General features: G+C 47.0%; 1 protein-coding gene across 10 annotated transcripts in view; it reads left to right on the plus strand.

Annotated features, from left to right (window-relative positions):
* SBF1 (SET binding factor 1) overlaps positions 1 to 16,753 on the plus strand; it is a 2,512,102-nt gene that overhangs the window by 1,912,503 nt on the left and 582,846 nt on the right. For all 10 annotated transcript variants that reach the window (XM_069629502.1, XM_069629505.1, XM_069629506.1 and 7 more), the window contains one exon: positions 7,730 to 7,831. In XM_069629502.1, coding sequence (XP_069485603.1) covers positions 7,730 to 7,831 — 102 coding nt within the window. The remainder of the gene's footprint in view (positions 1 to 7,729; positions 7,832 to 16,753) is intronic.

Genomic DNA, 16,753 nt, shown 5'->3' on the forward strand with positions numbered 1-16,753 from the left:
AGGATAGCCAGGCAACCAGTCAACGCAGCATACAGGTTAGTCTACAGGGGAGAGAGAGAGAAAGCAGAAGCAAAAAGGAAGGGCTTGAGCTGCTTCCGGAACTTCAGGTGGTCTGGCTCAAGTTTGTGAGGGGCAAGGAGGCCATTCCAGAGGGAGACACCTGCGGAGGAGAGAGATCTACCCATACTCCCAACCCCCCACTCTGTGCCTGGAGAAGCGTATGACCTTCAGAGTTGGAGGTGGCTGGGCAAAGGGCTCAAGAAAAAAGTTGTTTAGGAAGAGAGCGTTGGATGTAGTGCGGGCCCCGTCCCCAGAAAGCCTTGTGGACAATGCAGAGGGTCGTGTACTCCCTGCAGCCACCGGGAGCCAGTGGAGAGATTACAAGGCTGGGGAGATACCGTGTCTGGGCTTGAGGCCAAGAAAAAGTCTTGCAGTACTGTTCTGGATTAATTGTAGCGGGCAGAGAGTGGAGGAAAGCAGATTGAGAAAGCGGCTGTTTAAGTAGTCTAGCCTTGCGAGAACCAGGGCACTGGAGACAGTGAGCTTCTATGGTTATAGTAGTAGTTGCGTGACAATACTGATCTGAAGTTTTCATTGCTTAGAGTGGATTCAATAATAAATAAATGTATTTTTAAACTGGAATTAGTGGAGTGCCCTGTTTGGGCCTCATTGTTGCCATCTCTCACACCCTCATAAGTCTAAACCTTACTGCTATGCTACTCTACCTTGATTGGGTTTGGCTAGCCATTAGTGTCTTCTCCTACTCAGAATCCATCCCCTTGGGGGGGCGCTGTTGAGCGCCGAACAAGATGGCCGCCTGAACGTGACTCTCCGTGGCAGGCAGTCACAGGATCCTTTTTTGCGGCACCTTCCTGGATTCGCACTTGACTCCAGAGGGCACGACTCGATCGAGGACGATCCGTGCTCCATCTGGACCGAACCCCGACGCGGAACGGGGCCGGGGACCCCGAGATCCGGACATCTCTCCGCCCCTCTCCCACCTGCGAGGCGGCTTTGCGCCAACGTCCTTCCCCAGCTGCGGGACGTGCCGGGCTTCTTGGATTGCTGGAGCCGCCACTAGCTCCAGCGAGGATCCCCACTCACTCCCGCCGGGGCTCGCTGACTGTGGGGCCTCCCCCCAGAGCCCGGACCCTGCGCTCCTTCCCCTCGCGGAGGGGCGGCACACACGGCTGCGGCCGCTGCGCAATCCGGCGCCGCCTCGTATGGTTTCCTTGGCGCCGCTGTGGCCTGGCCCTTCCCAGACTGTGATCCTGCTCGCCGGGGGAGCCGACTGCCGGAGGCCCCCCCCCTCAGGGATACTTCAGTGGAGGGGTCGAGCTGCGGTGCTCCCCTGGACGCCTGGCGCCGCGCTCCCCTGCTGACACACACCACAGGGCTCCGGGCCCAATAAGGTACGTGGTGCGTGGGGGGGGGGTACCGCCTCACTCCGTGGCCCGAGTGCTGGTGGTGCCAACCTCAGTGACTTGGGGCTCACCTCGCCCTGAAATTACATCACCTGGGTGCCCCTCTCCCCCGCGGACTGGTTTAGGATCCGGCAATTGACTTGGGGTGCATTATTATTATCTACTTTGAGGGACCTCCTGGCCTGAAGATCCTCGGGGTTTGGTTCATCCCACATCGCTGTTGTGGAGCCTCAGCCTGTCCATTTAATCGGTGGGTCACAGGCTCGCTTGGACTACCATTCCTTGGCCTCGGCTCTCACGTCGGCCACTACACACCACCACTCTCGGCCCCTGTGTCGTCTACACCCGATCTCTCCGGGCTTCGCCTCCCGCACCTGCGGGGTCAGGTTGCACCTCCACAGGCCCCACCGGCCACCACAGTCCCCACATAAACGGGTCTACAGTCGCTGACCTCCCCTCTGGAAAATCACCTGCTCTACATCACGACCTGCGAGGTTCCCATACCTCCCTCTCCTGAGCTGCTGGGGCCCCCCACTTACTCTATTGGAACTCCAAACTTGCCAGGATGACCAAGGGGGCCTCAAATAAACAGAGCTCCATCAATATGTTCGCGAAGTCATCGGTGAGATCGCCAGAGGAAACCACCGAGCAGGCTCCCATGGCATCATCATCCGCCATAGCTCCGGAGTCTCAAAACATGATGGATTTTATCCAGGAGGGCTTCACCGCACTCCACTCAAAACTAGATGACATGAACAGCACTATATCCTCTATCAAGGCCCATATTGAGAGGACGGATAGCCGGGTGGTGGAGGTCGAGACAAGGGTGGGCTCCGCTGAGGATGCATTGGGTGCCCTGCGCTCCGAGGTCATCGCCCTTTCCAATCAAGTCCTTGACGTGGAAAAGAAGAACGAGGACTTGGAATCCCGATCAAGGCGCAATAACCTTTGTATCATCGGCGTTCCTGAGAATGAAGTTCATGAATCAATGGAAGACTTTGTCGAACATACATTGCTGACACTCCTCGATTCACCCAAACTTTCCCCGCAATTTTCCATAGAGCGTGCGCACCGAGCCCTAACGGCTAAACCCAGGCCTGGCGCTCCTCCTCAGCCAATCATAGCCCGTGTGCTGAATTTTCGTGACTGCGATGCCCTCCTCAGTGCCGCAAGGCTCAAGGGTGAGCTCTTACTGGGCGGTGCGAGGATCCACCTTTATCCAGACTTCTCGGTGGCCGTCCAACGTGAGCGCAAGACTTTCCTGGCGGTAAAGCGCAGGCTGCGTGATCTCTCAGTTAAATACGCCATGCTCTACCCCGCCAAACTCTGTATAGAACACGCTAACCGGGTGTTCTTCTTCACTCTTCCAGAAGAGGTCTCTAAATTCTTGGACGAACATTTCCCAGGCTGATACCCCCTCTCTGTTCACGGTCCTACTGCTACCCTTTAGCCCGGTCAAGGAGGGCCCACACCCAGCCACCTTCCTATACTGGAGTCACACTGGTTTTCTATTTCTGTAACCTGTTTAGAATGTTCAATGTCACGAATATGTGCCGCGTCAACATGTGCAACTCTCTGCCCAAGTTACGTACAAGTTCTCACTGTTGGCACCTCTCATTTCACTTTGACCTGCCGTGCCCGGAGAGACACAGCCAATCCGGCCTACAGGCCCCCAGGCGCTGATGCCTTTGGTTTGGTTTTTGTTGAGGGGTTTTGGGATTGTCATCCCTCTGTTTGGGGGGGGGAATATGGGTGGGGGTGGAACATGTTGGGGGTTATGTTACAAAAAGCTTGGCGTTGGCAGCAATTACGGACCGCGAGGTGGTACTCAACGACTGTTACTGCAGGGTCGCTAAACTGGCCCATTGGCTATTGGTATTTTCTCTGATATATTTGTCCCTGCATCAATGTCTGGGAGCGACCTGACTTTTATGAGCTGGAATGTTCGGGGGTTGGGTAACTACAAAAAGATGAGGCAGCTACTGCTACTGGCTGAGTGTCATGGATCCAAGGTTCTTTTCTTACAGGAGACACATGCCCGCACGGAACAGTGCATAAGATTTGCCAAATCATGGGGCCCCCACAGATTCTCCACCGATTTCTCTTCCCAAAGCTGTGGGGTCATGACCCTCATCCATAAGAGTCTCAAGTTCACTCTCATCTCCTCACACATAGACCCTCAGGGCAGATATGTACTGCTTCATGCTACGCTTCAAAATAAGGAGATAGTCATGCTGAACATTTATGGTCCCAATATAGATGATCCAGAATTCTATATACAGGTCTCGTCCCTTCTCGATGGCTTCCCCCTTGTCCCCATCCTCTGGGGGGGGGATTTTAACACAATTTTCGATGTAACCCTCGATAGGTCTGGGTCCAAACCTTGTCAACTTTCTAGAGCAGCCTATGCTGCACTATCGTCCCTTCCCCGTCTCGCCATGGTTGATGCATGCAGGTTCTTTTACCCGGATTCCCGCGTTTATTCTTTCTACTCTTCGGTCCATGATTCTTATTCCCGTATTGATAGATGGGTGATCTCCAATGTCCTGGTTAAGAATGTCATACAGCTACAGATTCTCCTCAGGACCCTCTCTGACCACTCTCCTGTGACCATTACCATGAATTGGGGGCCGGATCCGGGCTGTACCCGACGTTGGAGGCTGAAGCCTCTTTCCCTGCTAGACCCGGAGTTTTGCTCTGAGCTCGAGCTATCCACCAAGGAGTTCTTTGAGACAAACACAGGTTCGGTAGCATCGCAGGCCATTCTATGGGAGTCCTTCAAGGTTTACATTAGAGGGATGGCGCTGTCGAAGGAGAACGGTGTTCTTAAATCGATCCGTAGAAACCTCGCAGAGAGCGAATCCAAATTATTGACCCTTGAGGCTCAATGTTCTCTTCACTCCACTCCGGGAACCCTGGCTGACATCGGGGTGGAGCTGGATACGTTCTGATCCCTGGCGGAGTGCGAACAAAAATTCTTGGATAACCCTGGCATGGCGAGGAGATACGGGGAGGGTGAGCGCCCTGGCCGATTTCTGGCGAGACTTTTCCGTCACGAGATGGGGTCCCCGCATATACTTGGGATTGAGAGACCGGACGGCTCTATGGCTGTCGCCTCACAAGACATCAATACTGAATTTTTCAAGTTCTATGAAATCCTATATTCCAACTCTGATGAGGTGCCAGCGGCGGAGATCGACTCCTTCCTCGATACCCTTCCTTTGACAACTCTCTCTCTGGAGTCTGCGGGTTCCCTCGATTCCCCACTTACGCTTGAGGAGCTCTCTGATGCGGTGGACTCCTTATCCTCGGGGAGGGCCCCTGGCTCGGATGGTATCCCAGTCGAATTTTATAAGCGCTATAAACAACTATTGCTCCCTCACCTGTTGGCTCTCTGGGAGGAATCGGTTGAAGCCGGGGTATTTCCCCCCTCACTCCGTGAAGCAACAATTACGGTACTACTTAAATCTGCTAAATCCCCCTCACAATGCGGTTCATACCGCCCGCTCTCGCTTATAAATTGCGATGTCAAAATATTCGCTAAGGCACTGGCACTCCGGTTGGCTCCCCTCTTGCCATCTGTCATCCATCCGGATCAGGGGGGCTTCATCCCCGGTCGCTCTACCTCCCTGAACCTTAGGCGTCTCTTTAATATAATTAACAGAATAAACCCCGAGACACACGCCATAGCGGCCAAGCTCGACATGCAAAAGCCGTTTGATTCGGTTTCATGGAGGTATTTGTGGCGGGTCCTCGAGAGCTGTAAGTTTGGTCCCTCTTTTCTCTCCTGGGTCAGATTGCTCTACTCTGGCCCCGTGGCTAGGGTCCGTACCGGTGAGCACTGTTTCCCCCTCTTCGGGATCGCCAGGGGGACGAGACAGGGATGCCCCTTCTCTCCCTTGATCTTCGGTATAGCAATAGAGCCCTTCGCTGACATGCTCCGTCAATTCCACGCACATAGAGGACTCCGTACGGCAGGCCAGGCGGACATAGTGTCTCTATATGCCGATGATGCTTTGTTGCTTATACGCTCTCCCTCCGTCAACTTATCCCCAATACTGGAAGACATCAAGCATTTTGGCCGAATCTCTGGCCTTAAGTTGAATTGCTCGAAATCTACACTTTTCCCTCTTACAGAATGCACTCCCCCCCACCCCCGCCGACACCCAGGTGTTTACATGGGCCCAGTCTACTTTCACCTACTTGGGGATCGAGATAACGCGCCATCAGGCGCTAACTTTCAACGAGAACTATCAAAAGTATCTCACACATTTGTCATCTAAGGTTCTAGCCTGGGACAAACTCCCAATATCCCTCGCAGGCAGGATAGGCCTACTGAAAATGGTGGTGTTGCCCCAGTTACTCTACAAGTTCGCCAATATCCCCCTGTGGCCGGGGGGTGGTTTCTTCCCGGAACTGACTTGCACGGTCAATTCCGTCCTTTGGCACTCGGGCGCTGTCCGCCTTAAACTGGATACCTTATCTACCCCTATGGCTTACGGGGGCTTTGGTGCCCCTGACTTCCTTAAATACTGGCTGGTATCCCAAATCCAATACACATCCTACTGGTTTAACGCAACGGACCCCCCCCCCCACATGTTAGACTTGAGAAACTTGCGGTCTGTGACCGTGACATTCGCTCCTTGGTGATACAACCCACCCCTCTGGTGCTGGACTCACACAGCCCGGTTGCCTGCACATCCCTGGCATTGACCAAAACATGGAAATTGTCCGGTACTGTTCACACCTTCCATGGTAACCTCCCTCTCTGGAACTTCCTACCTAGGGTCCCACGGGTGCCACCATCGGCCATGGTCCGATGCTGGGCTGAGGCGGGATATGAGTTGCTGCGCGATGTGTTAGATCAGGGAATATTTGTCGAATGGCCCGACCTCCCATTGTCCTTGAGGAGAGGCCGGAGTGTGTGGCTCCAATATTCATCCCTTCGCAGGACCCTTAAGCGTAATTATCCAATGTTTCCGGCTTTACCACCGGATGACCCTATCATCGAGGAACTCACCTCCCCTCACCCACTAGAGGTAAAATATCTAGACTATACACCATGCTGCAATCCAGATCTATTCCAGAATTCACTAAACTGAGACGGGCGTGGGAGGTGGACCTTGGTGTTGAAATGTCTGATGAGCGCTGGGCGCACTTGTGTGATCGCATACACCGGGTGTCTTTCAACTCCCGCTTTTAACTGATACAGTTTAAAATCCTACATAGGTTCCACTACACCCCGATCAGATTGAACCGCATCTCCAGTGATCACCCCTCTAGCTGCCCTAGGTGCGGCCTTGATGCGGCTGATTACATTCATATGATTTGGTCCTGCCCCCGCCTTTCACAGTTTTGGGAGGCAGTCTGCTCGACGGTGTCGGCTATGCTCGACCACCCCATCAGTCCCTCCCCGGTGGTATGCCTCTTTCACGACCTCCCGGGCCTCCCCCGGAACTCCAAAAAACTAGCGGGCCTCTGCATGCTTCTTGCTGTTCGATCCATCCTACTGTGTTGGCTTCGCCCCTTGCCTCCCACGCACGCCCAATGGCTAAGAGCGGTCACGTGGGCCTCGGACTCGGAGGAAGCCTGGTCTCACCTACAACCTACCCACTCCAGGCCCAGGAATATCTGGCTCAGATTCCGATCTTATATGTCAGACCTGAATATGACACCGGCCACATCTCCTCTAGCCACCTCTCCCCACCGACCCGGGCTCTCGCCCCCATCATAGCTTCCGGACTTTTTGTGGTTTATGTTATAAAAGTGCCCAATGGCTGTGTTCATCTCCGATGTAACTCCTGTTTACCTGCACTGCGTATTTATTGTACTTGTATTGTACCTGCCTGGCAATGTTCGCCTGTTTTTTGCTGCCACGTTAAATTAATAAAAAGAAGTTTAAAAAAAAAGAATCCATCCCCTTGGTAGGTTCTGAAAATCCATCTCAACAAAGGTCTGAATACATTTTATTTGTGTACATTCTGCCTAACTTTTATTCTCTTTGTGTGCTTGACTCAACACTTTACCTACCCCACACTCTCCTATGTATATGCCTTTCTGCTCAGTCATACTACCTTTGGTAGTTCGGCTAGACATTAGTGTATTTCCCTGTTCACCTGAATTAGGGTAGTCTCTCAGAATATGTCCACAAGACTGGTTCTGTAATTCCTTCTAACAGTCATCCTGTAACCTCTTGTCCATGTGCTTTTGTGAATGTATACTGTGCCCATTTGAGCCTTCCTCCTATGAGATTCTCAGATGACTGTCCTATGAGCATTTTTTTAAAATCTTCATTACTTTCACAGTTGCATAAGATCCTGCAGATATCTGTGTTGGTGGTGGAACTCCTAGATACCGGTTCTTCAGTCCTGGTCAGCTTGGAGGATGGATGGGACATCACAACACAGGTACAGAGAGCTTGGTGTTCACACAAATAACTAAACATAAGACAACCAGGTGCCATTTTGAGATGGCTGTTGTTAGCATGCAGTTTGTATTTTTTATTTTATTTTTTTATTAATATAGTTACAATCAAGAATATGACTTTTCACATATATTCGAATTCCAAATCAATACTTATTAGATAAAAACAAAATAAAAAGAAATATAATACATTTACATAACAATCAAGTCTGTAACATCTCGATAACAATAATGCAGTTTATAACAATAATTTACTATCCTATCCATGAGCATTTTTAATATTACAAAGACATAAATCGGAGCAGTTCAACAATGTTAGTACTTCCCCAGTTAGAAATGTTTCGTGACTGGAGGATAATCGCTCCCAAATGTCCTCTATATTCAACCACCTAATGTTATCAACAAAATGTTTCAAATACAGTAAGTACCCTCTGATCTTGAACAGTGGGACACGAAATGAGTATGTGGCGCAACGTCTGCCCTTTTACATCTTCACAAAAAGAGCATCTGCCCACCATTTTATGTTTATCTTGAACTGCTAGAATTTTGCCAGTTGGCAGTAGATTTAGGCAAAATCTCAAAAATTATGCTTGACACCTAGAGTTAGGGATTTGTTTTAAATTGGATGGTAAACAGCCTCTTGGTTTATCCAGGATGGACAAGGATTGATGCATTTTATAACCGCACATCCTATCCATGGTATGTACCCAGTCAGTTCTCATAATTGCCAGTTTGACCCCGATAGTGTTTGCAACCAGATCTTCAACCGTCCTGGAACTGTTTTCCAAAATTGATACCACAATTCCCTGCAATTTATATAAGATGGAATTAGATCCCTCCTGCAGTGAAGATTTTATGTCTTCATATAGGGATTGTTTATAGGGTACCCAGATTGAGCAATATGACACCAGCTTCTAGTCTAGACTAGCCCTCAGCGAGTTCAGACCAAGTATGTACCAGAGTCTCCTCATTAAAAGGGACTGTGGTAGATGTAATACTTTTTCCACTGCCTACCTTCGAGGCGTACCCGGTCTAGGTTCCAGGACTCCAAACTCGACATCCATCCCATTAATTAAAGTTGGAATAATTTGACCTTATAGAAATTAATCAATGGGATATTAGCGAATCGACAATATTTGCCCAATAGTTTTTTCATTTGGCACACAAATTGGTCTACTCTTCCGTCTAAATGAAATTTTACAAAGGCAATATTGGGATAAAATGTCATTTTGAAGCCCAAGTATGTGGCTTCTTTAGTCAAAACTATCTCCTGGTCATTCAGGGTCCACTTAGAATCAACAGTTCTTTTATAGAGTTGCAAAAGCTAATTATATTGGATTTGGACGGATTGATAAGTAGGTTGTTTGCTTCAGAATATTCCCCTAAAGTGTTCAACAGTGGCTGGAGGCCTATGAGTGTGTACTCCAATAGCATATCATCATCTTCTGCATAGGCAATCCAGCTCACCCTTTGTTTCCACAACTTGGGACTGACAAACACATGCAGTATTAAAGCCTCAGTCAGATCTGCCAAATAGAGGTTAAAGAGGCAGGGAGCTAGAATGCACCCCTGCCTCTCACCTCTTTCCGTATTAACTGGATGTCCCAACCCATCTAGTCTGACTTGTGTCTTCGAATTTTCATGTAGGTGGACTATAATTGATGAAACATTTAATGAAAGGCCCCCATTGTTTTAACTTACACCAGAGGCTCCCTCTATTAATGGTGTCAAATACCTTTGATAAGTCTATCAAGGCGCCATAGAGAGGGGGTCTGCCCTTAATCCATGCCTTCCCATGCATGATGTTAATAAGTAGACTGTTCAGTGAAGTCGACATACCTTTTCTGAAACCAGTCTGTGAATTATTCAAGATACCTTTGTTGTCAGCCCACGTTTCTAGTTATAGGAGGATGCTCCCACAAACACCTTACTGTCTGCGTCAAGAAGGGTGATTGGGAGATAGTTGACTGGATCTGCCTGATCTCCCTTCTTGTAGGTTGAATATTATAATGTGGGTTCTCCAAGTCAGTGGGCACGGTCTATGCCGGATCACACTTTTGAAAAGAGCCAGGAATAATGTGGACCAAAGAGTAATATCTCATTTTAGAATGATGTTAGTAAGACCATTCGGTCCTGCAGCTCTCAAAGTAGATGATTTTGTTATCAATAAAGCTATATCCTCCCTGGTCAGCTGTAACTTCCAAGGCACACTGTCACTCCACCCCGTCTCATCCCTTACGAGTTTCTCATATAATTCTGTAAAGTGACTTATCCAGGCACTTCCAGTTACAGAGTTACTTTGCAGATGACACTCTGACTCTCTATCCTGATTCACCAGGGACCAGAAGTGATTTGTTTGTTATAACAGTTCCTCACATTAATTCGCCCTCTTTGACTCATGAGGAAGTGGTGTGCTCTAGACCAGTTCTTATATTCCAAGGTTTGTTTCTTTTTCTCCCTTTGAAAATCTGTCTTTAATAGATGTACATAGGTAAGGGCCATAGTGTTCTTTCTCGGTTCCCTTTTACGCTCCTAAGTTTGTTGATCGAAAGCGTGTTTGTTTTACAATTACTTTTGTTCCAAAATGCATAGGATGATCCAGCTCCCAAATTAAATCCAAGAAATTAGATGGGGAACATGCTCTGTCCAAATGATAATCTGTCATGGAAACCAGCGTCTCACTAAGATTTTCTTCAGCTTTGAGCCTCCCCCTCTAAATTTAGAAATTGTTACCCCGGGGTTAACCAATAGCCTTTCCTTGTACCCCTCCCCTGCTCTTGACTCTGCCAGGAACAATTCAGTAGTCACCATGTTATGGTCGCTGTACCGTGTCTCCTTGATTTCCATAACTCAACAGCATTCAAACATGTCTCTCGACAGCACCAGATGATCAATAATAGAGCCAAAGAATACACTTTTTCATCGGAGCTCAGAATGGCAATTCCCCTCTATACTTGGATTATATAAGTGCAGGTCCCACTCCTCAAAATAGCTTATCCACTTTTTCCCATTCTCACCGGTAACAAGATTTTTACTCGGAAATGGATGGGATAGCCAGCAGTATGAATTAAAATTGCCCGCTATCACTGTATGCAATGAGCCATTTCAGGGCATTGCATTCGTTAATATAGTAGTCGCACCCTCCATAAAAACACCTAAGAGATTCACAATTATAACACTTTTCAGAGTCTGATCAACCTGAAAATATATTCTTTACACTAGCATACCTTGGTAATTTGTTGATTACATTTTAATTTCTTTTTAATGCAATTGCGCAAAGCAATTAGTAAGCCCCCCGGACGGTCGGCCTCCATTATAGTGGGTGGCCTTCTGCTCCACAATTGAGAATCAGTCTATTTTAAATCCTGTGGTTACCCAGGTTTTCTGCAGCATAGTTAGATCATAATAATCAAATATATCGACTTTTGAGATGTTGTTCACTCCTGTAACTCCTCGTGTTCCAACTTCACAAAGCAATACCCATCTCAGCTAAATCATCACATTACTCTCCCCTAACATCTGAAATACCTGGGACAGGATATCCGGGAGCAAGGACTACACTTTGCTATTTAGCAGAGCACAATTCTTATTTATATCTCCCGCTCCCTTTCCTCTCATTACCCAATCTTTATTTCCATATAGGTGGATAACATCTGATTACTTCATTCCCCTCCTGCTATTTCTGCTTTCAACCGGGTCCCTTCTTTTTGTCACAGGCGTATAAATTTAGATTACATAGGCCAGTTTCTGAAATTGGTCTCCTGGAGCTAAAAGCACATTAATCCCCCCACCCAAATCATGATTTTAGGCCAACTTCTACAATATTCGTTCAGTCTTCATAGGGGAAATGATTGTAGTCAATGTCATGGGTTGAGAGAAGGTAAAGTTTGGAAATGTCCCTTGTTTGCAATATCGCACTTCTATTTAGTACCAAGTGTCCTCCCTTGGGAAGACTTGTTCAATCCATACTCTCGGGCAGACAAACAAGTGGATATTATTCTCTATTAGTTTCTGATCTTTAGGGCCTTCATCATTCATTCTCATCAAAAGAGAAGAGGATGCTGGTAACTGATTGATTAGATGGATTCTGTTTGACCATTCCAAAACTTTGGTTACCTTCTGAATTTTGGCTGTCTGTTTGTGAACGGGCAGTCATAATTATTTCCACTGGATTTTTTAGCCCCTTTTTCCACAGTAGAATATTGGTTCACATTTTACCAGGAGTAACCTCTTCTCAGTTTGTGCCTCCCCAGAACCTCCTTGAGATCCTTAATCGTTTAGGAGGGTTTATACCACGTTACATCTCTGGGGTGCTTCAGAATCATCCGAAATGCCATTAATTGGAGCCAGCCCCTTTATAGTCCCTGTTTGCTGTTCAGCATCTTTCATTATTAATCTGTCCCTTTTTTGATCATTCTTGTTAACCTGTGAATTAGTTCCACTTGCTGTATCCGATCGTTCTATTATCTGATAACAGATGCGTTAGCAGGCCTCCATCAAATTTGCACTTTTGCTGGCTTTCTGGGTATGAGTGCTACCATCTCTTTTTCCTTGCTGTGTGGATTGGGTATCACATACATCCTTAGCAGGTCTTGTTTCCATCTGTTTCTTCATCTGTTCTGTATTCAGATATGTCCTGCTGGAGATTCAGCTTTCTCAAGAATTTCCTTGCATTTCGCCTTGAAAGCTTTCTTCCATGCTTGGTTTTCCTCTCAGCCTTTCTTTATGGAACGTTTTGCACGGATGGCTGTGTTGGATTTTTCGTCTGATGGTTTGTATTTATTATGTGTATATAGCGCTTTACATTATAACAACAAAATACATAGAAGGTAACAACATAATAAGCAGTTTACACAACATGAATCAAACCAATATAACAGCATGTACAACAATTTGATTATGATGATAAACGAGAAAAGGAGGGGGTGAAGAAGGGGGGAGAGGAGGGGCACAGGGTAACTTGGGCAGAGCGAGTGTGATGTTGGAAATGACTTTTAGAGGCACAGGGCCTACTAGTCCTTGTCCTACCACTTCTCCGAGTGTGTTTCCTCTGTTTTCTGCCACTGAGGTCCATCCAGTCTGTACCTCTGGCAGTGCAGCTCTTCATGTTTTCCTTTTGATGAACACCCTTGGAATACACTTATGGCACCCATGGGTGGGGCTACACTCTTGCACCCCTTGTGTATTTTTGGGTACTTGTGTGTTGCCCACAGAGCAGGGTATGGGCTTGTGGCAGCTACATGCTGACTTTACAGTGTCTCCGAGTGTCCTCTATTTTTGGGACACAAAGGCCCTCCATAGAAATCAATGGATTCCTGAGGGAAGGCAAGATGGCCATTGACATCTTGGTTTCTATTGCCTTTTTACCTTGTTTTCCAAAGTCCCGGGAAGCCCTGACTATCCCTTCACCCTGACAGGTTGTTGGGTGGATATACCATATATAGCTCTGGGTCTGCCTCCTGTCAGACTGACTGGAGCCTTCCCAGGGGCTGTGTTGTGGGTACACCCTTTGTGTGGGACCTGTGTGAATGGAGTCTGAAGTGAATGCACATTTTGTGTTATGGGTGTCTGGTTTCTGTGTGTGACACAATGCATGAGACAGCCCTGACGGAAACTGACCTGAATGCAGGGTAGTGTGCTAAAAGGCTGGATCCTTACCCAAATCCACATTCTTTTTTATGGGTGTCTGGGTGGAGTGAATGGCCTGAATTCCTGTGAGCCTGATTACTTGCCTGCATGAATGCCCTTCTATGTGATTGGTTGACTGAGCCTAGCTCAGCCTGAGTGAATGGGGAACAAATGTGTATAACTAGGTTCCCTGCACTCAACAGTTGGTTCAGAAGCTGAAGTTGAAACTGATGCTGATCCCTGGAGTCCAGCTGGAGGAAGATGATTGTAGCTGCTACTTTATATGGAAATACAAAAGCTGCTGTGCCGTTCCAAGGACTGATCCAAGAGAAGAGCTGCAAAGGAGACCTTTGTGCAACCTGCTGCTTGTGAACTGAAAGTCTGAAAACACAGTAATTCCAAAACCCGACACCAAAAGTGACCTATGGCCCGTTGCCGCCAGAAGTCATCAAGGTCCTTAGGGGTCTTACTCTCATCTGCCAAGTCTTTGTGGAGCCCACAGCAAGTTTCATCTTCCCTGGACTTCTACAGTCGGAGAAATCATCGACCAACAGAGAGCACCGTGAAGAGCCAAACTGCTGCACTTCTGAAAGACTTTGGTTCAATTTTTCTTCTTGGACTCGGCAGTCCAGTGGCTCCTTCTTCCAAGGTACATCCTCGAAGGGAAGCGTCTAGTGGAACTGAGAGACTCTGCCACTTTGCCTGCCAAGGCCCCAAAGGTACTGTGATGAGTAAGAGCATCATATAGCCTCAGGGTATGTTGGGGTGGTAGAACCTTTAAAAAGAAAGGAGGGGTTATTGAATATTTTTGAACTGGGCTGTAAAAGACAAGATCATTTACTCACTAGCTTTTCCATTGCAGGTTGCCCAGGCGGGGGAGTCCTCACACAGAATTGTGTGTCTAGTCTAAAGAGAGCATTCTGCCAATGTTCATACATAACCTGCCTTTCTTCCCTAATCTATGCTGTTACACCTCACTTAAGAATTCACATGCCTATTTAAAACTGTCTGCAGATGGTGCATTTATTACTCAATTTAAGTATTGTGTGCTACCACATAAGTGTATATATTTACTCTTCTTTGACTAGAACTGTCTGTGTACAAAGTATTATTATTTATATGTATATATATTACTGAACCTTATTTTATATAATGAAGCTGTGTTATCACATAAGTGTGTGGACATTCTTTTATGGGTTCTGAGGGATTCGCTGTACTTAAGAACCTGCCTGCATCACCTCTTGAGTGCTTATGCCTTGGTTGCCTGATCAAACTACCATTTAGAGAACCTTGGCTGGGGTGCTCTGTGCCTTTGTCCCAACCAAATAGAGGACAGAAGTACAGATACCCCCATCCAGTCTTTACAGTCAGCCACCCCAATGGATCCAGCTATTTGTACTCTTGTAACTTGTACTGCCCTCGGCTCCTTTGCTAGATTCAATGCCAGAGCTGAAGTGGAATTTCCAGGTGTTATTTCTGTAGTATCCTCAATGTTTTGTACATCCTCACAGGTTACTATCAAGAATTTAGTAATGAACTCCCCACTCCTCTCTTCATTAATGACTAGCTCCGAAGTATGCACATTATCTGCTGTTCTCCCTTCAGCTCTTTCATTCGTCCTCACCGGGATCTGCCCCACCTCCCTATCATTCTTATTGTTAGCATTGTCTTTTTTTCCATTGAATCTTTTAACAGGAACAGAGCAATCTTTATCTTGCTTAATTGTAAAGTACTTGCTCAAAGTTGAACCTTTATATTTTCCTAGAGGCTAACAAATGAGCTTAACACCAGATTTAAGGTTGATATGGAGTGTGCTCTTAATTTTATCTTTTCGTCCATTTCCCGTAGTGCTTCATGTAGGTCATGGTTCATGTCCGGCCTGAGACAGGAAATGTAACTCTGGGACAGATGCTCTGTTTAGTATTAATGGCATTTCTTCTAAGTTCAACTGTGAATCCTCCTGAGTCAAATCCACCCCTGTGTTTACTGCATTTGATTCAAAGGGGCAGGGATTATAATTGACTCCCCCTCTTCCTCAAGCTGGGTGATTGCATCTAAAATGCTTCCATCACTCAGGAACTGCACTGTCAAATCACCATACAGTGACCTAATGGCTTACGTGTCCGTGCTTGTCCCAACTTTCTGGAAGAAGTCTGTCGTACTTCTTTGTTGGGTACATTTTATTATATTGGAGGGGTGGATCTCATACATACTTGTGTATCATTCAATGAGGAAAGTCTCTTCAATTGGTCTGTACACTGCTTGCTATTTTATTAAACCCTTATTTGAAGGTTTCCTCGTTCTCATAGCCACAGTAGTGGAAGCTGAAATTACAGTTTAGAGTGAGGCTTTTGCCAAATTTCTTCCACTGTCCTCAATTGGGGACCATATGGTCTGAGGCAGATGAATAACCTTTGTGGTTTTGCCCCCACTTAGGTCTTGCCCTGAGGGTCATTTGGCGCAAAAGCTCCAAGTGCGACCTCGCTTACCAGGGTGACTTTAAGCGGTGCCTGCATTGTCATTATTTTAATAAAATTTCGGGCACTTCTCAGATCATACATGTGTTGACAATGGTCAGTGAGTGTTTTTTATTTCTAGCTTTTACCTTCAATCAAATTTTCCCAGTATACACTTTGAAGCCCATTTCCATGTGTCGCTTTCCCTAAATGCCTCGCTCCCGCAAAGTTTTCAGAGGCTCCCGGCATTCACCAAGTTTCCCAAGTAGAGTGGCACACCCTTTTAATTGTAATTGCGTTATAAACACACAGACACCATTGCTAGTGTCTGATTATTAAATCAATCACTGCAAGTCTCTTACAAGGAAAAGCAGTATTATTACTTCCGTGCGCAAGTTGGAAAAGGAAGAGAAAGAGTTGTATGCTGCACAACGTTACGTTACATAGCTACAGGACTCAATGTTAGAAAGGGGACTCCCAAATTTGAGTTCCACACAATGGCAATGAGTTCATATCATTGAACAATTTTAACAGAATTTGAGCTCAAGCGGCTTATAACCAACACGTTCCACAGTCACCGCTCCAAACAAAGGTGAATAAAAATGTAAAAAAACAAGAAAAAGGCCCAGTTTATAATATAATTGCAAATATCATGGGATCTGCTGCTACTGCTGTGCATTCAGTAAGTGGCCCAGAGGCTCTACCGCACGCAGTCACTGCTCCTGCTCTTGAGGTCAGTTTTCCCAGTCAAAAAGAACAGCAGGCTTCCACCGATTGGCTCCCTTGAACAGTCTAATTATGTTCGTAGGTGCCCCCAAGGGG

Source organism: Ambystoma mexicanum, chromosome 12, assembly GCF_040938575.1.
Source record: "Ambystoma mexicanum isolate Mex_15411 chromosome 12, UKY_AmexF1_1, whole genome shotgun sequence".
NCBI classification, from domain to species: Eukaryota; Metazoa; Chordata; class Amphibia; order Caudata; family Ambystomatidae; genus Ambystoma; species Ambystoma mexicanum.